The following is a 27177-nucleotide window of genomic DNA, read 5'->3' on the forward strand; positions in this document are numbered from 1 at the left end:
TTCCGTCTGAGGCCCCTCAGGGAACGGCTGATCTTCTGTCGGTTTCCAGCTCAGAGGGAGAGGCTGAGGAACAGGAGGTGCAGACAGACGAGGAGGAGGAATTCCAGGCTGAAGAAGAGGGAGGACAGCCAGAGTCCCACCAGGGGGAGCTCTCCCCAGCAAGCAGCCTGGATTCCTTAGAGGAAAATGCACAAGCCATAATTGATCTGCGACAAAGAAGAGCTACTCAGAGAAGAAATCAATTGGCTAAGTACTTTCAGCATTAAAGAGGCAACAGCTGGGTTTGGGTGTGGTGCTCTTGGGAAAGGCTAAAAGGCAGACCCACCCTTCCTGGCTTGTGGAGTTTTATCTTTGAGAGTCTTGGGACCTGGCTGTGAACTTTGGCGTCTTGGAATCCTGGTTTGTGCCTTTGACTATTGAAACCTTGGGGGGGGGGGGGGGGTGCCAGCAAGAAGCTTGCTGTATTGTCTGGACATCAGGACCCTGCTGTAACGTATTATAGCCTGTCTGTTGGGAAGAACAGGTTTTCCTCTGTGCTTATTTTTTCCAGCTATAAAATACTTTTGGCTTTTACCAGAGTGTCTGGCTGTTTTTTCCAGTTGGTGTTGAGGTCTGGGGGAACCCAGACAGAACAGTCACCTTCCCTCTCGTGAACTTAAGGAAGCAATGGCTCTTCTCCATTGGGCCATCTAAGACATTTCCCTTATTTGCGGGTCAGTTTAATTAAGGTGACGGAATCTGTTTTGTTGCAGAAGGGATCTTAAAAATAACTGGGGCTAATTTTCTTTTCCACTGAAGCAAGCAAGCAAGCAGAAATAAATGTGAAATATGGATAGGGACATACAGGAAGGAGCTGCACAAATCAGGTGCAGCCGCATCCCAAGAAGAACATCAACAAGACATACAATCAAACGTATCTCGGAAAAGACCTGAATGAGATTAGACTATAAAATAATGGAGGACCCTTAATGAAAAAAAAAAAATTGGATAGAGAAAAAAAAACAGAATTTTTTAAAAAAGCCAGTCAAAATAAAAGAGGGCAATGTAGAAAAGGCAATGTAAAAACAACTTTATTGAAAAATGCAAAATTTCCGCAAATTGCTTTCATGTATTGTAGGATGTGTCTCTGAGTTTTCGGAGAGGGGCGGCATATAAATCCAATAAATGAAATGAAATGAAATATGTTTGTTTATGCTTTATGTTTCAAAAAATTCAATTAAAAAAAGAAAAAATAACCTGTAAATGCACTTTGAACTCAGGTTTTTAAGGAGACAAATGCAAATTAAATCAAGGTTAGGGTACAACGGTTCGGTTAGTGACCGTTCAAAGTTACAACAGCAGCAAAAAAAAGTGTGACATGACCATATTTCACTTACAGCAATAGCCTTTAGACCAGTGTTTCCCAACCTTGGCAGTTTGAAGATATCTGGACTTCAACTCCCAGAATTCCCCAGCCAGCATTTGCTGGCTGGGGAATTCTGGGAGTTGAAGTCCAAATATCTTCAAGTTGCAAAGGTTGGGAAACACTGCTTTAGACCGGTGATGGGGAACTTGTGGCACAGGTGTCACAGGTGGAACGCGGAGCTATATCTGCTGGCACGCGAACCGTTGTCCTAGCTCAGCTCCAACGTGCCTGGGTGCGGGCCAGGTGATTTTTGGCTCGCGCAGAAGCTCTGGGGGAGCGTTTTTGGCTTCCTGCGAACCTCCGGGAGGATGGGGGAGGGCATTTTTACCCTTCCCGGCTCCAGGGAAGCCTTTGGAGCCTCGGGAAGGTGAAACATGAGCCCACTAGGCCACCAGAAGTTGGGGAACAGTTTTATTCCAGCCTCCAGATGACCTCTGGGGAGTGGGCGAAGCTATTGTCACCCTCCCCAGATATTGAATTATGGGTGTGGGAACTCATGCCCTCATCACCTCGAGGCTCGACTACTGTAACGCTCTCTACGTGGGGCTACCTTTGAAAAGTGTTCGGAAACTTCAGATCGTGCAGAATGCAGCTGCGAGATCAATTATGGGCTTTCCCAAATATGCCCATGTCACACCAACACTCCGCAGTCTGCATTGGTTGCCGATCAGTTTCCGGTCACAATTCAAAGTGTTGGTCATGACCTATAAAGCCCTTCATGGCACCGGACCAGATTATCTCAGGGACCGCCTTCTGCCGCACGAATCCCAGCGACCAGTTAGGTCCCACAGAGTTGGCCTTCTCCAGGTCCCGTCAACTAAACAATGTCGGTTGGCGGGACCCAGGGGAAGAGCCTTCTCTGTGGTGGAACCAACTCCCCCCGGAGATTAGAATTGCCCCCACCCGCCTCGCCTTTCGTAAGCTCCTTAAAACCCACCTCTGTCGTCAGGCATGGGGGAACTGAGATACCCTTTACATTTTATGCATGGTATGTTTGTTTGTATGATTGGTATTAAAATAAGGGGTTTTTAGTTGTTTTAGTATTGGATTTATATGCTGTTTTTTATTATTGTTGTTAGCCGCCCCAAGTCTACGGAGAGGGGTGACATACAAATCCAATAAACAAATAAATAAACAAATAAACAAACAAATAAATAATAAACTTGTGCACGCACGATAGCGCACGCTCACACTCTTTCGGCACCTGAGGAAAAGAAGGTTCACCATCACTGTTTTAGACATATACCACTTCATAGTGTTTTCACTATGCAGTTTACAGAATCAGCCTCTTGCCCCCAATAATCCGGGTCCCCGTTTGACCCACCTCGGAAGGACGGAAGGCTGAGTCAACCTTGAGCCGCTGGTGAGATCTGAACTGCAGAACTACATGAGCCGAGTTGGCGCAGCAGGTAGAGTGCAGTACTGCAGGCCACTAAAGCTGACTGTAGATCTGCAGGTCAGCAGTTCAAATCTCATCACCGGCTCAAGGTTGACTCAACCTTCCATACTTCTGAGGTGGCTCAAATGAGGACCCGGAAATGAGGCAGGGAGAAGCCTCCGTGGGGCCTCTCGAGGAATCTCCTGGGAGGAAACAGGGCCGGAAAAGGCGGGGAGAAGCCTCCGTGGGGCCTCTCGAGGAATCTCCTGGGAGGAAATAGGGCCAGAAAAGGTGAGGAGAAGCCTCCGTGGGGCCTCTCGAGGAATCTCCTGGGAGTAAACAGGGCCGGAAAAGGTGGGGAGAAGCCTCCGTGGGGCCTCTCGAGGAATCTCCTGGGAGGAAACAGGGCCAGAAAAGGTGGGGAGAAGCCTCTGTGGGGCCTCTCGAGGAATCTCCTGGGAGGAAACAGGGCCTCCACCCTCCCTGTGGTTTCCCCAATCGCACGCATTATTTGTTTTTACATTGATCCCTATGGGAAAAATTGCTTCTTCTTACAAAATTTTCTACTTACAGAATGAATTAAGTTCATAAGTAGAGGTAGCACTGTATAAGATAGAGCAGCACACACACACCCCGCAAACATGGCAACTTTAACACTTGTGGACTTCAACTCCCAGAATTCTGGGAGTTGGTAGTCCGCACGTCTTAAAGTTGCCAAGTTTGGAAGACCCCTGAGATAGAGGCTCCTCCGGCATGTGGGGTCTTATCCTCTCCACCTCCTGTGTATAAGACGCCCCTCCATTTTCAAGTAAATAGTTTAAAGAAAAAGTAGCGTAACTGATATGGGCAACTGATGAAGATTACAGACGTAACTTTTCACTTACCTGGCAAACGGTGTCTCTCTTACTTGTCCCTGAACCTCTTCTTGACAAACTCGAATCTACTGACTGGACGTCAGAAACATCAGCATCTGCCGTTGCCAATGGGCTGTCTGACTGCTTTCCAAAACTACCCTAAAATAAAGCAGGCACAGTTGTTTTCATTTTTTAAAAAGAAGAGCTCCATAAATAAGGATCAGGGTAAAAATCGAGTTCATTCAAGAGAAAACCAAAGCAAAACGAAAGAGCTAACTTTTTCCATAACTTTTTCAAACTTTTCAAAAGCTGGCTGGGGAATTCTGGGAGTTGAAGTCCAAATATGTTCAAGTAGCCAAGGTTGGGAAACACTGCAGTAGAGCCAAGGAGAAGGAGTGGCTGCACATTTCAAACAGATAGAAGTTAACCCATGCTTGGGCTCTCCAAGCAGCACACAGGAGAATTGTATTTTATTTCAATTTTATTTTAAATTGCATTTTAATCCAATTCCATTTAAAATTGTTTTTATCAGATTTTAGTAATGATTTGTGTCTGGAATTCTGAATTTTGATATGGCCCAAGGGCTAATAAATAAAGTAAATTATAGCATATAATTCTTAGGAGAGGGGCGGCATACAAATCTAATAAATAAATAAATAAAATAAGTGAGTGTGTGTGTAGTTTTTTCTGAGTTCGGGTTTTTCCCCATGTAATATTTTGGAGAGGAAAAACCCAGATTCTCTTATTTGAATCTTTCTTGATATTTCTTTCTTTCTTGATATTTCCAGCTATGTAAAACTCAAAAATTGACATGTAGAACAGACTTTTAAACAATGCAGAGGAAAGCAATGTTTCAGCACTAACCTATCCACTATCATCAAGCTAGAGTTAACAGTGATAGGTTAACTGTTCTACTTATTGTTCTGGGCCAACTCTTTCCATTGTGTTTGTTTAAAAGCTATAATTTTCATGTTTGTTCCCAGCCTTCACTGCAGCAGCATTTTATGTAATTCCCCCTTTTTCGATATTTTCCTTTTTCAATGCAGAGGAAAGACTACCAAACAATAACACAGAGAATACAGAATTCAATAGATCTTAAGGAAGGAGCAGAAATGTACCCTAGCTGCACTTAAGTCAACGTTGTTTACACTTACCTGATGTAAAAAAATATATATATGTTGTCAAAATGGGATGTTTTTGTGCATCGTTTACAATTGTGTTTGCAAACAAAACATATTCGAAGAAGATTAGCAACCAGAAACATTTCACTCCCAAGGTTATAATCATAAGCAACGGATTGATCAAATTATTTGTCAGTTTCAAAGCTGGGGCCGAATAAATACCTGTAAATCATTAAGTCCTCTTGAATCCGAATCCGAGGTATCTCTGTACGCCGAGTTAGCCAATTCTACATCGGTGGAGGCCCGACTTCTTTTCTTTAGAGGTTTACAAGAATCGGAAATCTCGCTGGCACCTTTAACACAACACACTGGAATTAATCCTAAAAGACCTCTCAAATATGTAAGCTACGGAAAGAAAAAGTAACAGCGCCCACCACCACCAAGAGAACTAGCCAAATTGCAGACTTGGTTTAAAAGCTTTTCAAATAGAAACATAGAAACATAGAAGACTGATGGCAGAAAAAAGACCTCATAGTCCATCTAGTCTGCCCTTATACTATTTTCTGTATTTTATCTTAGGATGCATATATGTTTATCCCAGGAATGTTTAAATTCAGTTACTGTGGATTTACCAACCACGTCTGCTGGAAATTTGTTCCAAGGATCTACTACTCTTTCAGTAAAATAATATTTTCTCATTTTGCTTTTGATCTTTCCCCCAACTAACTTCAGATTGTGTCCCCTTGTTCTTGTGTTCACTTTCCTATTAAAAACACTTCCCTCCTGAACCTTATTTAACCCTTTAACATATTTAAAAATTTACAACTCTTCTATTTTTATTTTTTTAGGAGTGTGGGGGGGTGTTGCAGTAAGCTAATCTAGAATTTTAAAACCAGAGCTTTTCCAATGCAGTAATGCTATGAAGTGTTGGCTAGGACAGTGGTTCCCAACTTGGCAACTTGAAGATATTTTTACTTCAACTTCCAGAATTCCTCAGCCAGCGGATGCTGGCTGGAGAATTCTGGGAGTTGAAGTCCAGATATCTTCAAGTTGCCAAGGTTGGAAAACACTGGGCTAGGAGATACTCAGCATGTCTTCTGTTCATTTATACCTTATCTTCCAAATTAAAATCCTCCCCAAGGCAGGTCACAATAAACCAGAAGCATTCATGGAATTCAAAGCGGAGAAGAGTTTATTACTGCGACCTCTATATAAGAATATAGTCAACGAACAGTACATTTTGGAGCTAGACAAAGGTCAATGGGATTCGTGGGCAGGCTGGATTTGGGTCTCCTGTGACAATGCAATGACTCCAAACTGATGACATGTTTAATGCTGCCTTCCGGTTTGCCTGCTCTTCTCCAATAGTTGACTCTTATCTAGCCCAATTTAGTGTTGGTCTTTGGTTGACTAGATATTATTTTTGTTTATTTATTAATCAGATTTGTGTGCCGCCCCTCTCTGTAGACTCAGGGTGGCTAACAACAATAATAATACAATGTAAACAAATCTAGTATTTAAGTTAATTTAAAAAAAAACCCAATTTAAGGGTTTTTTTGTGTACAGGCATGAGCAATAAAGCCTTGAAAGACGGTGTTTAAGAGGTGACTTGATCGAAGTGTATAAAATAATGCATGGGATAGAAAAGGTGGATAGAGAAAAAATATTTCCTCTATCACACAATACTAGGACAAGGGGGCACTCTCTAAAGCTCGTAGGTAAGAAAATGAAGACAAATAAAGGGAAATATTTCTTCACCCAGAGGGTCATTGGTTTATGGAATTCACTTCCAGAAGAGGTCATGACAGCTGTCAGCCTGGATAGCTTTAAGACAGGATTAGATGGTGGTTATTGAAATGGAAGTCCAAGTGCTGCCTCTATGTTGGTTGAGGCAGGCAGGGTTCCCTTGGGGACCATTTGTTAGGGAAAGGGAGAGTTTTGCCTTCTCTTTCTGCTCAAGATCCCCATGGACAATTGGTGGGCCACTGTGTGACACAGAATGCTGGACTTGATGGGCTTTGGCCCGATTCAGCAGGGCTCTTCTTATGTTCTTAGCCTTTCTCCTTCCTTCCTTCCTTCCTTCCTTCCTTCCTCCCTCCCTCCCTCTCTGTCTCTCTTTGAGTTGAGGCAGGCAAGATTCCCTTGGGTCCCATTTGTTGGGGGCCAAGGGAAAGGGAGAGTTTTGCCTTCTCTTTCTGCTCAAGATCCCCATGGACAATTGGTGGGCCACTGTGTGACACAGAATGCTGGACTTGATGGGCTTTGGCCCGATTCAGCACGGCTTTTCTTATGTTCTTAATTGGACCTCAATGTGTACTCCTGAATTTTCCAGCCTGATAAAAGCTTCACAAGATATAATAAATCGGAGAACCATAGGCCTAAAGTCTTTCTGAAGAAAGGAACTCTGATGTATAACAAGTCCACTTGTTCCACTCCCAAGGCTAGGACTCACGCCAATAATTATTCTTGATGGGAGATTTAAGAGAGGAGGGCGTTTGTGCTTTCATTTTTCACATTTTGAAGCCTGCTTTGTCAAGGGATTCTGCTCCAATGCCTTTTGACACGACCTGGTTGCGGAAGGGTTAGCCTGACAATAAGCTGCATTTATTTGGCAGTGCACAAAGAATGTTAAGATACAAGTCTTTCAAACAGGAACAAGGCAAACCACCAGAAATAATGTTGGCCACACTAACCTTTTTGTAATCCCGTCTTCACTGCTGCCTGCGGGGCTGTTTCTACCTGTTTAGACAGGAAAACGAGCGGTTAGTAAAGGCATCTCTTGTTCCCTACTACAAAGGAGGAAACGTAAATTCAATGCAAGCAGTTAGTAGATAAGGAATCACATTTAAGGGGTTCCCCCCCTCCACCCATGACCCATATATATATATTTTTGCGGATTTAATTAAGATTGCCTTCCCTAAACAACATAAAACGGGCCTCTGGTTTCAAACTCATTAAGTGTGTGTGTGTCTGTGTGTAAAGTATCAGGAAGGCATTTATTTTTGCCCAATGACCAATTAAGGGGTATCGGGTAGGGCGAGCTACCAAGCCTTGAGCTAGGGGAAAGGGGGAAAATAAATCAAATTAAAATAGCGATAGCTACGAAAGGAGAGAAAAGCAGGGCGCTCAATTTCCAAATGACCATTTCAAACTTACGGCCCCCTGTTTTTAAATCTAGACCAACATGAGTTCCTCCTCTGTATAGAATTCTGCAAAGGCACAGTGCATGGATATAGGCAGGTTGGCGACCTTGTGAAATCCCTTGCAGGTTTTCGCATTTCTGTGCCTCGGATCCTACATAGAGAGAGGTTGGTTTTTCGGCCAGGGAACACCCAAGTTGTGAATTTGGTAAGTGGCCGAGCAGCTTTCGGCTGAAAGGTTTCGTGTTTGGTTTTTTTAAAAGGCTAAAAATCATAATTTGAAAATAAAAAGAAACAAAAAGTTCTCCGTAAGGTGATTTACATAGGCAGGTTAAGAAACGCGTCTCGAAGTATTTATTAAGGATTGTCCTATAATGTTTGAAAAATATTTTATTTCGTTGTACAATGGATAAAAACATACAATAGAAGGATTTGTATAGGATACAATTGATAATACAAATATAAAATCTAGACAATCACTTGTATTTGGCTATCACTCACTTGCAAACAGAATTAACATTTGTCTTTCTCAGTTGAGGTTAATATTCCAGTTGTCATCTTGAAATTTGAAAGGATGCAGAAGTAATTTGGAAAGTTACTGATATGAACAAATAGGGTTGCTGGATCCTAAAAATATCAGTATGCCTTTCTGAACATATTACATAATACAGTGGTTCTCTGATCATTAGGCTTTCCTATGAGCTTTTCCTGAAAATACCAGAACAATATACTATGTCGATTTAATTAATTCCATAGTATAAGGCAAGCAAAGATTACTTAGTGAATGAGGTTTTTTTTAAAAAACAAAAACAAAAACAACACAAAGAAAAACAACCTGTGTTGAAATTTTTTTCCTTTAAAGTCACTATTTTGGAAATCCAACTGAGCGAAAAGTATTACCACGACAGCAAAGCCAAAGTTAAAAGCTGGAATAATGAACTGGTATTTTAAACACAAGATGTTTAGCTTCATAGCGAGCAAAAATAATAAGAATAAAAATTTTAAACAAATACCATATACAGTGATACCTTGTCTTACGAACTTAATTGGTTCAGGGACCAGGTTCTTAAGGTGAAAGGTTTGTAAGACGAAACAATGTTTCCCATAGGAATCAATGGAAAAGCGATTAATGCGTGCAAGCCCAAAATTCACCCCTTTTGCCAGCCGAAGCGCCCGTTTTTGCGCTGCTGGGATTCCCTTGAGGCTCCCCTCCATGGGAAACCCCACCTCCGGATTTCTGTGTTTTTGCGATGCTGCAGGGGAATCCCAGAATCGCAAGAACGAGCGCTTCGCTGGCAACGGAAGTCCGAAGGTGGGGTTTCCCAGCGAAGGGTGCATCAGTGAAATTGCAGCATCGCAAAAACACGGAAGTCCTCGAAACCTCACCTCCGGACTTCCGTGTTTTTGCGATGCTGCGATTTCGCTGAGGCGACTTTTTTTGAGTTGCTGGGATTCTCCTGCAGCATCACAAAAACACGGAAGTCTGGAGGTGGGGTTTCCCACGGAGGGGAGCCTCAGGGGAATCCCAGAAGCACAAAAACGGGTGCTTCGCTGGTAACAGAAGTCCGGAGGCGGGGCATCCCAGCGGCGGTGGTGGGTTTGTAAGGTGAAAAGTTTGTAAGAAGAGGCAAAAAAATCTTAAACCCCGGGTTTGTATCTCGAAAAGTTTGTATGACGAAGCGTTTGTAAGACGAGGTATCACTGTATAACATTCATTAAAGGGTTGCCGTCTTGAACTTTTTCAAATGATTTGGGCTGTTAGGGAAAGTGTTTTGTGCTTGATTTTCCAAAATAAATTTCTTTTGAATTTTTAAAAAAATGGAGCGAGCCCAAATGGTCGAGAAAACCCCAAATGCAATAAAACTCCTTGAAACATGCAAAATCCACAGACAGACTGAGTGGCACAACGAAGGAACTTGCAACTGGCTATTCCCAAAAGCAATATACCACCTTTGGGGCCCATACCCCAAAATAAATGCCCTGTGTTCAGGTTGGTTCTTCTTACAAGGGAAAAAAAAAGGCAACTCAGAATTATCCCAAATGTGTTTGTTTTTTTCCCCCCAAGAGGCAACTGGACTTTCTGGTTTTTCTCCGAAGATGTTTTGCTTTTTCATCCAAAGAAGCTTCTTCAGCTCTGACTGGATGGTGGGGAATGGAAGGATTTATACTCCTTGCAGACAGCTGGACATTTGACCTAAGCACAGAACACAAAATTGTCTGCTACAACGTGCTACCTGACAACAACTGCTTCAGTGTCAAACACAATAATACATGGGCAAACAATAGATAAAAACTCAAGGTAAATCGCTCCCAACTCAATTGCTGAAAATATGACTTCAGCAACAGAATGGTCAATGCCTGGGATGCTCGATGTCAGTGATTTTCAACCTTTTTTGAACCGCGGCACATTTTTTACATTTACAAAATCCTGGGGCACACCACCAACCAAAATGTCACAAAACGACACTCTAAGACACTCTCCTCTCTTTTTCCATCCCTGTCTCCTCTCCCTCTTGTGTGTGTGTGTGTATAATACTCTTGAACCATTTCCAAAAACAGGTGAGGGCTGGGGGGTTTTCTCTCTTATTTTTTGGGTGCTTTTTATCATATGCTTTAAATCAAGAGTCACTTCTCTCTCTCTCTCTTTTGTTTCTCTCTCTTTCCTCTCATTCTCTGTCTCGATCGTTTTCTCATTTCTCTCTCTCTCCCTTCCTCTCCTTTTCTCTCTCTCTCTCTTGCTTTCTATCTTTCTTTCTCTCTCTTGCTTTCTTTCTCTTTCTCTCTCTTTCTCTCTCTCACTTGCTTTCTCTCTCTCTCTTTCTCTCTCTCTCTCTTGCTTTCTTTCTTTCTCTCTCTCTCTTTCTCTGTCTCTTTCTCTCTCTCACTTGCTTTCTCTCTCTCACTCTTTCTTTCTCTCTCTCTCTTGCTTTCTTTCTCTCTCTCTCTGACTTTCTCTCTCGCACTCTTTCTTTCTCTCTCTCTCTTGCTTTCTCTCTCTCTCTCAGCAAAAAGTTGTGAGACCAGAACCTGAGCTTCCTTCTTTGCGGCACACCTGACCATGTCTCACGGCACACTGGTTGAAAAACACTGCTCTACCTGACTCCGTTGTTACATCCTCAACCCCCCTCCATAGCTTCAACCTTAACCTGTCTACTGTAGACCTCACCCCATTCCTAAGAGGTCTGTGATGGGGTATGCATAAGCGAACCAGCGTGCCTTCTAAATCTGTCCTACTGTTCCTACCGTGTTTCCCCGAAAATAAGACAGCGTCTTATATTAATTTTTGCTCTCAAAGATGTGCTACGTCTTATTTTCAGGGGATGCCTTATTTTTCCCCCAGTGAATTGTATCCTGTAGCAAAAACTTGTATCCTGCAGCAAAAAAGCATCCAAACACGCAGCCGCATGTTGGATGCGTGTTGGATGTGTTTTGAATCTGATTGATGCAGCGTTTAGGGATGCAATTTATTTATTTATTTATTCATTCATTCATTCATTCATTCATTCATTCATTCATTCATTTATTGGATTTGTATGCCGCCCCTCTCTGGAGACTCGGAGTGGCTAACAGCAATAATAAGACAGCGTACAATAATAATCCAATACTAAAAACGATTAAAAACCCATTAATATAAAAAACCAAACATACATACAAACATACCATGCATACAATTGTAAAGGCCTAGGGGAAAAAGGAATCTTAATTCCCCCATGCCTGGCGGCAGAGGTGGGTTTTGAGGAGCTTATGAAAGGCAAGGAGGGTGGGGGCAATTCTAATCTCTGGGGGGAGTTGGTTCCAGAGGGTCGGGGCCGCCACAGAGAAGGCTCTTCCCCTGGGTCCCGCCAAGCGGCATTGTTTAGTTGACGGGACCCAGAGAAGACCCACTCTGTAGGACCTAACTGGTCGCTGGGATTCGTGCAGCAGAAGGCAGTCCCTGAGGTAATCTGGTCCGGTGCCATGAAGGGCTTTATAGGTCATAACCAACACTTTGAATTGTGACCGGAAACTGATCGGCAACCAGTGCAGACTGCAGAGTGTTGGTGTGACATGGGCATATTTAGAGAAGCCCATGATTGCTCTCGCAGCTGCATTCTGCACGATCTGAAGTTTCCAAACACTTTTCAAAGGTAGCCCCATGTAGAGAGCGTTATGGACAGCAGTGTTATAGATGTTCTGTTCGGGAAGGCTGCGAAACGCAACCTCTCCTACTTCTTACTTTCGGGGGATGCCTTATATTAGGCAATTCTACGAAACCTCTCCTATGCCTTACTTTCGGGGGTGACTTATTTTCGGGGAAACAGGGCATTTATCTGTCCTCATTTTCTGTGTCCTTGTCCATGTTTATACTTATGCCTGTTGTCTCGTACATGTTTTGACAAACTAAATAAAAATAAATAATAAATTTGCATTCTTTTAGTGAGTCGTGAAGGTCAGCTGGAGTCCCCAGGGTCAGCTGAGTGGTACAAATAGATGCGGCGCCTTCTTGGAACTGCTGAAGGGACTGTGTTGCAGACCGTAGATAGATGGCATTGAATATTGGGTTCCTACCGGTATGCTTGATGCCATCGCACCAGTCGCGAAAACGGAGCTGCGTGCACAGCTCTGGGTTACCAGCGGGCATGCCCGCGTGAGATTTGCCTTCTGCGCATGCTCAGGGAGCCAAATCTTGCACATGGACAGTTAAGATTCCGCCAATTGTTGGCGGTTGTCTTGCATACGTGCAGCAAAACAAAATGCTGAAAATTGATATCTCATGCGTGTGCGTATCCTTACATGAGATTTAGCTTCCTGCGCATGTGCAAAAGCCAAAACTCATGCGTGCGCGCGCACCCACCCACCAGTCACCCAGAGCTCTGCATGCAACCGCATCGGTGGTGGCAGCAACAAGGAACCCCTGCCTGACGGTATTGTATCCCTTCCGGTCTGTTGAGAGTGGGCTGTTCAATTTTGACATAAATGGCCCCTTTAACCCCTCTTTCCAACCACCGGTCTGTGTTCTGCCCCCAGTTATGGAACATATCAAAACACACCATTTGCACAAACTTAATTTAATCTTTAATAACTGGCTTAGCAGTGGAGACACACAGAAATCAAAAAGCAATCCTTTCCTGAAAAAAGTCAGCTACTAATTAACCTTCATTTCATTTTTTTTTCATTTTATTGGATTTGTATGTCGCCCCTCTCCGTAAACTCGGGGCGGCTAACAACAGTGGTAAAAACAACATGCGACAATCCAATACTAAAGTAGCTAAAAACCCTTATTTTAAAACCAATCATACATACAAACATACCATACATAAATTGTAGAAGCCTAGGCGGAAAGAATATCTTAATTCCCCCATGCCTGACGGCAGAGGTGGGTTTTACGAAAGGCAAGGAGGGTGGGGGCTATTCTACTCTGGGGGGAGTTGGTTCCAGAGGGCCGGGGCCGCCACAGAGAAGGCTCTTCCCCTGGGTCCCGCCAAACGACATTGTTTAGTTGACGGGACCCGGAGAAGGCCCACTCTGTGGGATCTAATTGGTCGCTGGGATTCGTGCGGCAGAAGGCGATCCCGGAGATAACCTGGCCCGGGGTAATTTCAGCAAAGTCTTAACTCAAAACAATGCAATTAGTTCTTGTTATCTCACGGAAGTGTCCAAAGGCTTGGCACAATGCCCAGGAGTCCTCCTTGATAAGCAATCCAAGGCAAAAAAACAGAGTAGAGATTTTCACGAGACCAGATACATGACTCTAAACCACGGGTAGGCAAAGTTGGCTGTTCTGTGACTTATGGACTTCAACTCCCAGAATTCCTAAGCTAGCAGGAATTAGCTCAGGAATTCTGGGGGTTGAAGTCCACAAGTCATAGAAGAGTCAACTTTGCCTACCCCTGGTCTAAACTGTTGTTTCCTGCAGTGTTTCAACTGCCTCTGCTGTCCTTAAATAGACTAGGGGAGTGGCCAATTAATCCCCAGTCTTACTCCCGAGACCTCCTCTGAAGTAACCATTCCTGTCTCTTGGCAGCACCGCGGGCTCGTGCATCAAGAGGAGAAGCCTCTTCTTCCTCATCCCTGCTAGGGGTACTGGAGGTTCCGAAGGCCCTGGCTGAATCTCTGCCTCTGGTACCGAGTTCTAGCCAGCCTCCTCACTGTTCGACTCATGCGCCAGTTATATAGGCCACTGGCACATCACCAAGTCGGTCTCCTCTCGAACAGGATCCACTATCAGCTGCACGGGCCACAATGGTCCACTTCTTCGATGAGAAGTGAAACATCTTCCGAGAAAAAAAAAGGAAAAGCCACAGAAAGTCCAGTTGTAAATAAATAAAAGTACCTTTGGGACAACCGTGGCCTGGATGGTGAAGAATCTCCATAGAACCCCAGAATTATGTTCCTTCCTGCTTGTTGTCAGCTTGAAGGCACTTGGCCTTCAAGCAAAAAAACATGCTTAGAAATCCCTCTCCCTTTTCAATCCATCCTACTTTCTTAGAAAGTGGGGGGAGGGAAGACAACAAAAAATAAAACCCCTGGGGTCAGCCTCAATATACTCCAGCTGCTATGCTAAGATGGGAACAAAGCAGAGCGCAATCTAGGGAACTCACTGAAACTTTAAAAAATAAAAAATTACACACAGCTGATAACAAGAAACAAACACCGCGTTTGTGAGAATCTCTGTTTTATCAGGTCTCCAAAATGTGAACGATGCGGTCAGCGGAAAATTAGTGGACCAGCAGAGGTTATAAAGGGTTGGATCTCAAGAAGGAGACTTCGGGGAAAAAAAGGCAAAACCCCACAAGAAAAAAAAATTGGGAAAAAAAAGAGAGAGAGGGTAGGGTGGGGTTTAAATAAAAAGGCATCAGTATAAAAAGTGACAACAGGTATGAGTACGATATATATATTTTTTAACTCTCTACATGGAGGAAGCCAACCTGCTCCTTTTTGATCTTCTTCTTTGGCACAACCTCCGTGGATTTCTCAGACTCTGAGCGAGTTCGTATCGATCTTCTCTGTTGCTTCTTTTCTACGGAACCTAAGGGAAGAGGATGGTTTCCATTACAGGAGTTTCTCTCTCTCTCTCTCTCTCTCTCTCTCTCTCTTTTCTCTCTTTCTCTCTCTCTCTTTTCTCTCTCTCTCTCTCTTTCTCTTTCTCTCTTTCTCTCTCTCTCTCTGTCTCTCTCTCTTTCTCTCTCTCTCTCTTTCTCTCTCTTTTTCTCTCTCTTTTCTCTCTTTCTCTCTCTCTCTTTTCTCTCTTTCTCTCTTTCTCTCTCTCTTTTCTCTCTTTCTCTCTCTCTCTTTCTCTTTCTCTCTTTCTCTCTCTCTTTTCTCTCTCTCTCTCTTTCTCTCTCTCTGTCTCTCTCTCTTCCTCTCTCTCTTCCTCTCTCTTTCTCTCTCTCTCTCTTTCTCTCTCTCTCTTTTTCTCTCTCTTTCTCTTTCTCTCTCTAACTCTCTTCTCTCTCCCTCTTTCTCTCTCTCTCTGTCTGTCTCTCTCTCTTTCTCTCTTTCTCTTTTTCTCTCTCTCTTCCTCTCTCTCTCCTTCTCTCTCTCTCTTTCTCTCTCTCTCTCTTTTCTCTCTCTTTTCTCTCTCTCTCTCTTTCTCACTCTCTTCTCTCTCCCTCTTTCTCTCCCTCTTTCTCTCTCTCTTTCTCTTTCTCTCTCTCTTTCTCTCTCTCATTCTCTCACTCTTTCTCACTCTTTCTCTCTCTCTCCCTCCCTCCCTCCCTTCACCTCTTTCCTCAATGACGGATGACATTCAATAATATCAAGAAATTAATATAGAGAAATCAGAACTTTTCTATTGAATGCCATTAGAAAAGTTCTGAATTTTCTACATTATTTTCTTGAGGGCCTAGACTTTAACCCGCCAGGTTGGCAGGGTCCTTCTTCAGCCTATCCTTTGCCTCTGGGTTCTCTGACGGTCTTCTAGATCAGTGTTTCCCAACCTTGGCCACTTGAAGAGATCTGGACTTCAACTCTATTCAATTCTGGCTGGGGAATTCTGGGAGCTGAAGTCCAGATATCTTCAAGTCGCCAAGGTTGGGAAACACTGCTCTATCTCGTATCAACCAGCTTAGCAACCCCCGAAGATCAATTGGAGCCCTTTTCTTTGGTTTCCACCGAATACTTTTTTTTTTACCCTCGGGAAACATCGGATTTCATTCGGCCTTAAACCAGGAGCCACAAAATTTACCTACTTGCCAACCCAGAAGACGTTTCCGGAGAGGGGGCACTCTGGGACGAGGCTCTCTCGGTCCGTGGGATGGAGACGGAAGTGACTTTGTCGTGCCCTTTGATGATTATCTCTGGCTTGTTTCCTATGCCCTGTTGCGAAAGAAAAAGGAAAAGGAGGAGCTTTGAGTATCTCTCAATTAGGGTCTCTATAAGAGATAAGTCGACACTATTTACAACATCTGATAAATTTATAGGTATGAATTTATCTCTTCTTTCTTCTTTTTTTGGTTTTTATTTTTTCCTCTTTTCTTTCCTTCCTCCTTTTTCTCTCTTTTTCTTTCTCTCTCTTTAGCCTTATTTTCTTCTATATATGTTTTAGTATTGGATTGTTACATGCTGTTTTTATCACTGCTGTTAGCCGCCCCGAGTCCACGGAGAGGGGCGGCATACAAATCCAATAAATAAATAAATACAGTGATCCCTCGAGTTTCGCGATCTCGATCTTCGCGAAACGCTATATCGCGATTTTTAAAAAAAATTTAATTAAAAAAAAAAAACCACTTCCGGGTTTGGCTTCGGGAGTCAGCTGGGAAGCGGCGCGGCTGTTTTAAAAGGTCTCAGCCGGCCTGGGGGGCTTCCCAGCACCCCCCCGAACCCCCAACCTGGGTTTTCCCGGCCGCCCACGCAAAGGGGAAACCCCGGCTCCTTGCTGATGCCCGCCGCTCGCCCGCCCGCCAGCAAGAGGGGGAAGACCCAGGGAAGGTTCCTTCGGCCGCCCAGCAGCTGATCTGCTCGGTAGCGCAGCAGCAGCGAGGAGCCGAATCGGGGTTTCCCCTTTGCGTGGGCGGCGGGGAACGCAAACTCCACCATCTACGCATGCGCAGCCATAGAAAAAAGGGCACGCATGCGCAGATGGTGTTTTTACTTCCGCAACCCTACATCGTGAAAAATCGATTATCGCGAGGGGTCTTGGAACGGAACCCTCGCGATAATAGAGGGATCACTGTAAATAAATAAATAAATAAATAAATAAATAAATAAATGAACGAACGAACTAACAAACAAACAAACAAACAAATAAGTGTGTAGTGTATTTTGATTTATAATTGTATATTCTAAATTCATATACATTTGTACCAATATTCTCACCGTCCTTTTGGTACAGAGCACTGTACAAATGTCACTACACCAAGACAACTAGACACAAGAACAGTTTTTTCCCGAACGCCATCACTCTGCTAAACAAATAATTCCCTCAACACTGTCAGACTTTTTACTAAATCTGCACTTCTATTCTACTAGTTTTTTCTCATCATTCCTATCATCCTTTTCCTCCCACTTAGGACTGTATGACTGTAACTTGTTACTTGTATCCTAAGATTTTTTTTATTAATATTGTTTCCTCATTGCTTATTTGACCCCTATGACAATCATTAAGTGTTGTACCACGTGATTCTTGACAAATGTATCTTTTTCTTTTATGTACGCTGAGAGCATCTGCACCAAAGACAAATTCCTTGTGTGTCCAATCACACTTGGCCAATAAAATTCTATTCTATTCTATTTTTGTATGGGGAAAGGAAGAAGTCTATGGTTTGTTAACTCTAGGGAATTGTTGACCACTCCCCATAGGTATTTAAGGATGGCTGATGGGATATTTAGGGTGGAGTTTCAATGTTTTGTAATGGAGTCAGTTGATGTTTAAAGGTCCCATCCATGTTCCGCTAGCCAACTGTTATTTTTCTGCCAAAACCCTTGGAGTAAAAGTGCCCTGTCTGCAGAGAGTCTGGAAAGTTGTAATTGTAAGTCAGTGAAACTGGAGACACTTTAGAAACATAGAAACATAGAAGTCTGATGGCAGAAAAAGACCTCATGGTCCATCTAGTCTGCCCTTATACTATTTTCTGTATTTTATCCATCCTAAAGTTAGTTGGGGCAAAGAAAATATTATTTCACTGAAAGAGTAGTAGATCCTTGGAACAAACTTCCAGCAGACGTGGTTGGTAAATCCACAGTAACTGAATTTAAACATGCCTGGGATAAACATAGATCCATTGTAAGATAAAATACAGGAAATAGTATAAGGGCAGACTAGATGGACCACGAGGTCTTTTTCTGCCGTCAGACTTCTATGTTTCTATGTTTCTATCTTAGGATGGATATATGTTTATCCCAGGCATGTTTAAATTCAGTTACTATGGATTTACCAACCATGTCTGCTGGAAGTTTGTTCCAAGCATCTACTACTCTTTCAGTCAAATAATATTTTCTCATGTTGCCTTTGATCTTTCCCCCAACTAACTTCAGATTGTGTCCCCTTGTTCTTGTGTTCACTTTCCTATTAAAAACACTTCCCTCCTGAACCCCATTAACATATTTAAATGTTTAGATCATGTCCCCCCCTTTGCCTTCTGTCCTCCAGACTATACAGATTGAGTTCATTAAGTCTTTCCTGATACGTTTTATACTTAAGACCTTCCACCATTCTTGTTGCCCGTCTTTGGACCCGTTCAATTTTGTCAATATCTTTTTGTAGGTGAGGTCTCCAGAACTGAACACAGTACTCCAAATGTGGTCTCACCAGCGCTCTATATAAGGGGATCACAATCTCCCTCTTCCTGCTTGTTATACCTCTAGCTATGCAGCCAAGCATCCTACTTCCTTTTCCTACCGCCCGACCACACTGCTCACCCATTTTGAGACTGTCAGAAATCACTACCCCTAAATCCTTCTCTTCTGAAGTTTTTGCTAACACAGAACTGCCAATGCAATACTCAGATTGGCAGTTCTTTATCTCATAAAAGAATTCACAATTGGCTTTGATCTTCAGCAACAATCTAGCCACTGTTATCTTTTAACTCCTCTCGCTGAGAAACTGCCAAGATGAACTCACAGCCATGAATTTGGCTTGTATAAATGATGTTTTTTTATATTAAAAGGTTGATTTGAAACATCAGTGAGTGGATTCCTCCTTTGCTTTCAAAGGCCCAGGATAGAACACCCTCCATTCAAAACAGTGCGGTTACAATGCTACTACATTGTGAGCCCTCGGCTTGCCCAGCTTCCTGGTCTGAAATTCCACAACTGTTCCAGGAGAAGTACCCTGGAATTTGGGAATACAGTGTTCCCTCGATTTTCACAGGGGATGCGTTCCGAGACCGCGCGCAAAAGTCGAATTTCCGCAAAGTAGAGATGCGGAAGTAAATACAGTGATACCTTGTCTTACAAACTTAATTGGTTCCGGGACGAAGTTCCTAAGGTGAAAAGTTTGTAAGACGAAACAATGTTTCCCATAGGAATCAATGGAAAAGCGATTAATGCGTGCAAGCCCAAAACTCACCCCTTTTGCCAGCCGAAGCACCCGTTTTTGCGCTGCTGGGATTCCCCTGAGGCTCCCCTCCATGGGAAACCCCACCTCTGGACTTCTGTGTTTTTGTGATGCTGCAGGGGAATCCCAGCATCGCAAAAATGGGCGTTTCACTGGCAACGGAAGTCCAGAGGTGGGGTTTCCCAGTGAAGGGAGCATCAGTGAAATTGCAGCATCACAAAAACACCAAAGTCCTCGAAACCCCATCTCTGGACCTCTTTGTTTTTGCAATGCTGCGATTTCACTGAGGCTCCCCTCACTGGGAAGCACCCGCTCCGGACTTCCGTTGCCAGTGAAGTGCCCGTTTTTGCGCTGCTGGGATTCCCCTGTTGGGATTCCCCTGCAGCAACACAAAAACACGGAAGTCCGGAGGTGGGACTTCCCATGGAGGGGAGCCTCAGGGAAATCCCAGCAGTGCAAAAACGGGTGCTTCGCTGGCAATGGAAGTCCGGAGGCGGGGCATCCCAGCAGCGGTGGTGGGTTTGTAAGGTGAAAATAGTTTGTAAGAAGAGGCAAAAAAATCTTAAACCCTGGGTTTGTATCTCGAAAAGTTTGTATGACGAGGGGTTTGTAAGACGAGGTATCACTGTACACTATTTTTGGCTATGAACAGTGTCACAAGCCTTCCCTTAACACTTTAAACCCCTAAATTGCAATTTCCCATTCCCTCAGCAACCATTTAGATTAATACTCACCATGTTCATTTATTAAAGTTTATTTTAAAAAAATACTTATTAAAGGCAGACGAAAGTTTGGCGATAACATATGACGTCATCGGGCGGGAAAAACCGTGGTATAGGGGAAAAACCCGTGAAGTATGTTTTAATTAATATTTTTGAAAAACCGTGGAATAGACATTGCGCGAAGTTCGAAGCCGCGAAAATCGAGAGAACACTGTACCGAGATTAAAAAAAGAAGTAACAGAAACAAGGACATAAAACAAAGATGGTGACAAGGAGGATGAAAAATAAATAAAGATTGTTAAGTGCCAATCCCAAAGGTCCTTTTTTTTTTTCCCTTTGAAAAGGTGACTGGACTTTGTTTTTCCTTGAAGACGTTGCTCTTTTCATCCAAGAAGCTTCGTAGGTTCTTTACTGAACGGTGGACAATGCTAACGACAAGATGGCTGCAAAGAATACAAATCTTTCCACCCCTCGCCAGAGCCGAAGAAGCTTCACGGATGAGAAGCGAAAGGTCTTCAAGGAAAAACGCCTTTGGGAACAGCCATGACTTTGATGACACAAACGTTAAGTGCAAATAAACAAAGGCACTCAAGCTTGGGCACAGAGTGAATGGACTCATCAGCCTGACACTGAGAAAGAGGAAGAGACACCCCACCCACTGCAAAAGTATGAGGCAGGAAATTGTGTGGGCTGCTCAATTCGCACCCATATTTTATACTGCTTGCAATCCAAAAGTGCATTAAGGAAGCTGTTCCCCTGACGGTAAGTTTTTCTGAGTTGAAGGACTTGCTTCCAAGTACAGTGGTACCTCTCCCGAAGAACGCCTCTACTTACGAACTTTTCTAGATAAGAACCGGGTGTTCAAGATTTTTTTTGCCTCTTCTCAAGAACCATTTTCCACTTACAAACCCGAGCCTCTGAAATTGTAACCGGAAAAGGCAGGGAGAAGCCTCCGTGAGGCCTCTCTAGGAATCTCCTGGGAGGAAACAGAGCCTGAAAAGATGGGGAGAAGCCTCCGTGGGGCCTCTGTAGGAATCTCCTGGGAGGAAACAGGGCCGGAAAAGGAGGGGAGAAGCCTCCGTGGGGCCTCTCTAGGAATCTCCTGGGAGGAAACAGCCAGAAAAGGCAGGGAGAAGCCTCTGTGGGGCCTCTCTAGGAATCTCCTGGGAGGAAACAGAGCTGGAAAAGGCAGGGAAAAGCCTCCGTGGGGCCACTCTAGGAATCTCCTGGGAGGAAACAGAGCCTGAAAAAGCGGGGAGAAGCCTCCGTGGGGCCTCTCTAGGAATCTCCTGGGAGGAAACAGAGCTGGAAAAGACGGGGAGAAGCCTCCGTGGGGCCTCTCTAGGAATCTCCTGGGAGGAAACAGAGCTGGAAAAGGCAGGGAGAAGCATCCGTGGGCCTCTCTAGGAATCTCCTAGGAGGAAACAGGGCCGGAAAAGGCGGAGAGAAGCCTCCGTGGGGCCTCTCTAGGAATCTCCTAGGAGGAAACAGAGCCTGAAAAGGCAGAGAGAAGCCTCCGTGGGGCCACTCTAGGAATCTCCTGGGAGGAAACAGAGCCTGAAAAGGCAGGGAGAAGCCTCCGTGGGCCTCTCTAGGAATCTCCTGGGAGGAAACAGGGCCGGAAAAGGCGGAGAGAAGCCTCCGTGGGGCCTCTCTAGGAATCTCCTGGGAGGAAACAGGGCCGGAAAAGGCAGGGAGAAGCCTCTGTGGCGCCTCTCTAGGAATCTCCTGGGAGGAAACAGGGCCGGAAAAGGCGAGGAGAAGCCTCCGTGGGGCCTCTCTAGGAATCTCCTGGGAGGAAACAGAGCCGGAAAAGGCAGGGAGAAGCCTCTGTGGGGCCTCTCTAGGAATCTCCTGGGAGGAAGTAGGGCCGGAAAAGGCAGGGAGAAGCCTCTGTGGGGCCTAAGAATCTCCTAGGAGGAAACAGAGCCAGAAAAGGCAGGGAGAAGCCTCTGTGGGGCCTCTCTAGGAATCTCCTGTGGTTGAATCAATCGCACACATTATTTGCTTTTACATTGATTCCTATGGGAAAAATGGCTTGTTCTTACAAACTTTTATACTTAAGAACCTGGTCACGGAACGAATTAAGTTCGTAAGTAGAAGACACTGTAGTTCAGTGAAGACACTGTAGTTCTTAGGAGGATTGCAGTGTAAAATCTTTTTTAATATGGCTTTGTACAAATATTCCGTGTAAGAGACAGTGGGAATTTCTTTACCTTTGCAGAGTAAACAAACTGATCAATGAACTTTCCATTCCCAGCCGCGTTCTGAAGAGCAAAAACTTGTTCAATTTTAACCACCGGAGACATGTTACATTTCTGAAGGTCCAGAGTCCCCTTGTGCATGGTGATGGACGGCGGGAGGGATTTTCTGGCCGCAGCAGTTTTCCATTGAATTTTCACGGGTGGGGATTCTTCGTCTGCACTGGATTGTCTTCTCTGGCTATACCGCCGGATCTCCGGTCTGGGTGGGGAAGGCGCGGCCGAAACATCGTCGGTCTGTTCTGGCGGAGAACTTGGCGGTGATTTGATTTTGCGGATCTTTTTAGCCTCGATCTTAGGCATGACAATCCGTTTGGCTTTGGAGGACACCTCTTCAGGCTCCTTATCGACGTAGATGAAAGTGTACTGCTCTATCCGTTCTTCCAGGCTCATTTTTAGCGCTTTCTCAGCATGGGCTATGCCAATATCCCACTGCGCCCGTTCTCTCTGCGGCCTCGGCTTGCGGATCTTAGGAAAGACAGAGAGAAAAAAAGAGAGAGAGAGATGTGACATTCATTCAGCCCCACTTAACTTACAAAATCTGTCCAAATGAAAACATGTTTGGTTTCAGTTGCTGTGTCGAAGTACAGTAGAGTCCTGATTATCCAACATAAATGGGTGGCCTGATAGTCAGATAGCCGAAAATGTTGGATAATCCACACTTTACTGTCAAGGCAGGAGAAAAATAAATAGGAGGTCCTGGGATAAATGCAGCTGCGAGAGCAATCATGGGCTTCCCCAAATATGCCCATGTTACACCAACACTCCGCAGTCTGCATTGGTTGCCAATCAGTTTCTGGTCACAATTCAAAGTGTTGGTTATGACCTATAAAGCCCTTCATGGCACCGGACCAGATTATCTCAGGGACCGCCTTCTGCTGCATGAATCCCAGCGACCAGTTAGGTCCCACAGAGTGGGCCTTCTCCGAGTCCCGTCAACTAAACAATGTCGTTTGGCGGGACCCAGGGGAAGAGCCTTCTCTGTGGCGGCCCCGGACCTCTGGAACCAGCTCCCCCCAGAGATTAGAGTTGCCCCCACCCTCATCGCCTTTCGTAAGCTCCTTAAAACCCACCTCTGCTGTCAGGCATGGGGGAACTGAGATATTTTATTTATTTATTTATTTATTATTTAGATTTGTATGCCGCCCCTCTCCTTCCCCCTAGGCCTTTACAATTTATGCATGGTATGTTTGTGTGTATGTTTGGTTTTATAATAAGGGTTTTTAGTTGTTTTAGTATTGGACTGGATTGTTACATGCTGTTTTTATCATTGTTGTTAGCCGCCCCGAGTCTATGGAGAGGGGCGGCATACAAATCCAATCAACAACAACAACAACAACAACAACAATAATAATAATAATAATAATAATAATAAGTTTTTCAGAGAAGGGCGGCATACAAATCTAATAAATAAACAAACAAACAAACAAATAAATAAGTAAATAAATAAATAAATGTATACAATAATAAAACCCCAATAAATATTTAGGTGATAACGCAAACACTTCTAGGTGGGTTTGTTTAATCATGTTATGCATATTTAGTTTTATTTGATGTTGTAAGCTGCCCAGAATCACACTGCATCGAGAAGGGTGGCAAACAAATTTAATAACAAAATTTTAAAATATCTGGATTTGTGGGTACAATTGTTCTCTTACTTGCTGCTAAAATAAGTTATCATTTCAGACTGTACCTACCTTTTGTTTCTCGGAGTGGTTGGCCTGCTTAGCAGCCTCGGCCACCAGCTGATCATACTGCTTTCGTCCTTCATATTCTCGTACCCGTTTTTCATGTACCCAAGCCCTTTCAGGCTGGTCGCTAAAGAATTGAACATGATATTCTCGCGCACCTGGAAAAGAAAGGGTGGGTGGGTGGGTGGAGGCAGGAAATGTAAAGGAAACATTTGGCTAAGAAATTCCACCACCCTTTTTTCCCCCCCATTCGGGGAAGTATACTTTCGCACCTGCATGAAGTACAGAGGCAAACATAAAACATTTCTCTTTTAACATACACACACGAAAGCAAAAACATTAACCATCATTTCACTTGCGACTTTTAAAACAGGTGTAAGTATGCAGATGTGTGCTGGTGTATACATATGAAAAAAGAAGGGAAGGGACCCCAAATTCAATTGTTTTAGACCAGTGATGGCGAACCTTTTTTCCCTCGGGTGTGGGCGTGCACTATTGTGCATGTGTGAGTGTCCACACCCATAATTTAATGCCTGGGGTGGACGAAAACAGCTCCTCTCGCCTCCCAGAGGCCCTCTGGAGGCCGGAATCAGCCTGTTTCCCAACTTCTGGTAGACCTAATTGGCTCATGTTTTGCCCTCCCCAGGCTCTAAAGCAGTGGTCCCCAACATTTTTTCCACCAGGGACCAGTTTCAGCAAGACAATTTTTCTATGGCCCAGTGGGGGCGGAAAGGGGCGTGGTTGGGGGCGGGATTAAGCATGGGGGTGCTGGTCCTCCCCGCCCCTCTTTCCTGCCATCGTCCTGTGGCCGGCAGAACCTGCCTCCCGAGGCCTCTTGCCCGGCGGGAGGCGAAGCGCTGGAGGGAGGGGGTGGCGGCATGAGGGCCGGCAGCTGCTGACTCCACGGACCGGTGCAACATGCCCCGCGGCCCGGTACTGGTCCGCGGCCCGGTGGTTGGGGACCCCTGCTCTAAAGGCTTCCCTGCCGCTGGGGTAAAAACATCCTCACCCACCCACCCAGGTTTTTCTTATTTTGAATGTTCCGGGCGGGCTGGCAGGGGGATGGGGAGCGTGCGTGCCCGACATTGAAAATCACCTTCGCCGGCCTCCGCTGTGAGAAGAGCGGAGAGAGAACGAGAGAGAGTGAGAGCAACAGACAGAGCAAGATAGAGAGAAAGTGAGAAGGAGAGAGAGAGAGAAAGAGGGGGGAGAGAAAGAGAGATAGCAAGAGAGAGAACAAGAGAGAGAGAGAACGAAAACAAGAAAGAGTGAGAGAGAAAGCAAGAGAGTGAGAGAGAAAGCAAGAGAGAGAAAGTGAGAAAAAGAGAGAGCAAGAGCAGGAGAGAGAGAAAGAGAGCAGGAGAGAGAGAGAGAAGAGAGGAAGGAAGAGAGAGAGAGAGGAAGAAAGCAAGAGAGAGAGAGAAGAGTGGAAGGAAGAGAGAGAGAGAGAGATGATAGAAAAAAGGGGAGAAAAAAGGAAATGAGAAAATGATTGAGTCAGAGAATGACAGGAAAGAGAGAGAAAGAGAGAGAGAAGTGACTCTTGATTTAAAGCATATGGTAAAAGCTCTTAAATAATAATAGAGGGGAAAAACCCAGCCCCCACCTGTTTTTATTAATAGTTAAGTTTTTGGTTTTGCTGGTTGTTTTAGTTTTAATAGTAATGGATTTTGTTTTTTAAAATTATTAATTTCTTTTAATAAAAAAGAAGGGATTTTTTTCTTGTTTATTTGTTTGTTTATTGTTTGATTATTTATTTATTTATACTTCTATGCCGCCCAGTCCCAAGGGGACTGCCGCTCAGACACTATACTTTTCCGGCCACACCGGAAAAAAATTAGAGGGAACATTGCCCCCACCTCCTGGTGGCTCTTTGGAAGCCAAAAATGCCCTCCCAGAGCCTCTGCCTGAGCCAAAAATCAGCTGGCTGGCACACACATGCACATTGCAACTGAGCTAAGGCAATAGCTCATGTGCCAACAGATATGGCTCCATGTACCACCTGTGTCCCCCGTGCCATAGGTTCGCCATCACTGTTTTAAGCTGTCTATGTCGGAAGTCTCCAAGCTTGATCGCTTTAAGACTTGTGGACTTCAACTCCCAGAATTCCTCAGCCAGGAACCCTGGGAGTTGAAGTCCACAAGTCTTAAAGTGACCAAGGTTGGAGACCCCTGGTCTATAATCATCTCTTGGTTTTAATTTAATCAGATTCTAGAATTAATCTGCTCATTTGGAATTAGGAGATGGTAATAAAATAATTAACAGAGTTAGTTATTCGGAAAGTTCTAAAATAACGGCTCAGATATTTTTTTCTTTACCGACCTCTCGTGTTAATTTTAGTATGAACTTCGAGTTGAGGGTCTTTTGAAACCATACAGGGCCACCAAGGGTATGTCCCCACTTTGGACCAGACAAGATCTCCCACCTCAAACTTGCAATCGCTGGTCTCTTGCACAGAAAGTGAAGGCTCAACTTGCTGTGCCTGTGTGAGAATAACAAAAATAAAGGAATAATTTTACATCACACGAAAGTGAAAAGTTGCTTTTACGGATAAGTCTTTTCCTAAATATTTTTGTCCAACAGTTTTCCAATAATTCTGATAATAATTATAGTTCTTTGCTTTGGGGCATACTTGTTTAATACTACAGTGGTACCTCTACCTACAAATGCCTCTACTTAAGAACTTTTCTGGATAAGAACCGGGTGTTCAAGATTTTTTTGCCTCTTCTTAAGAACCATTTTCTACTTAAGAACCTTTACCTTTAGACTGTCCACGGTTGACCTCTCCAGATTCCTAAAAGGTTAGTAAGGGGCATGCATAAGTGCACTAGAGCGCCTTCCGACCACTGTCCTATTGTCTCTCCTATATAGAAACATAGAAACATAGAAGTCTGACGGCAGAAAAAGACCTCATGGTCCATCTAGTCTGCCCTTATACTATTTCCTGTATTTTATCTTACAATGGATATATGTTTATCCCAGGCATGTTTAAATTCAGTTACTGTGGATTTACCAACCACGTCTGCTGGAAGTTTGTTCCAAGGATCTACTACTCTTTCAGTAAAATAATATTTTCTCATGTTGTTTTTGATCTTTCCCCAACTAACTTCAGATTGTGTCCTTGTTCTT

General features: G+C 44.1%; 1 protein-coding gene across 4 annotated transcripts in view; it reads right to left on the reverse strand.

Annotated features, from left to right (window-relative positions):
* Positions 1–27177, reverse strand: part of NSD3 (nuclear receptor binding SET domain protein 3) — a 119999-nt gene that overhangs the window by 56701 nt on the left and 36121 nt on the right. For all 4 annotated transcript variants that reach the window (XM_070765362.1, XM_070765358.1, XM_070765360.1 and 1 more), the window contains exons 4-11: positions 26371–26530; positions 24055–24206; positions 22313–22825; positions 16070–16196; positions 14807–14907; positions 7452–7497; positions 4981–5111; positions 3668–3796 (exon numbers count right to left, since the gene is read on the reverse strand). In XM_070765362.1, the coding sequence (XP_070621463.1) occupies positions 3668–3796; positions 4981–5111; positions 7452–7497; positions 14807–14907; positions 16070–16196; positions 22313–22825; positions 24055–24206; positions 26371–26530 (1359 nt within the window). The remainder of the gene's footprint in view (positions 1–3667; positions 3797–4980; positions 5112–7451; positions 7498–14806; positions 14908–16069; positions 16197–22312; positions 22826–24054; positions 24207–26370; positions 26531–27177) is intronic.

This window comes from Erythrolamprus reginae, chromosome 12 (genome assembly GCF_031021105.1).
Source record: "Erythrolamprus reginae isolate rEryReg1 chromosome 12, rEryReg1.hap1, whole genome shotgun sequence".
Taxonomy (NCBI): Eukaryota; Metazoa; Chordata; class Lepidosauria; order Squamata; family Dipsadidae; genus Erythrolamprus; species Erythrolamprus reginae.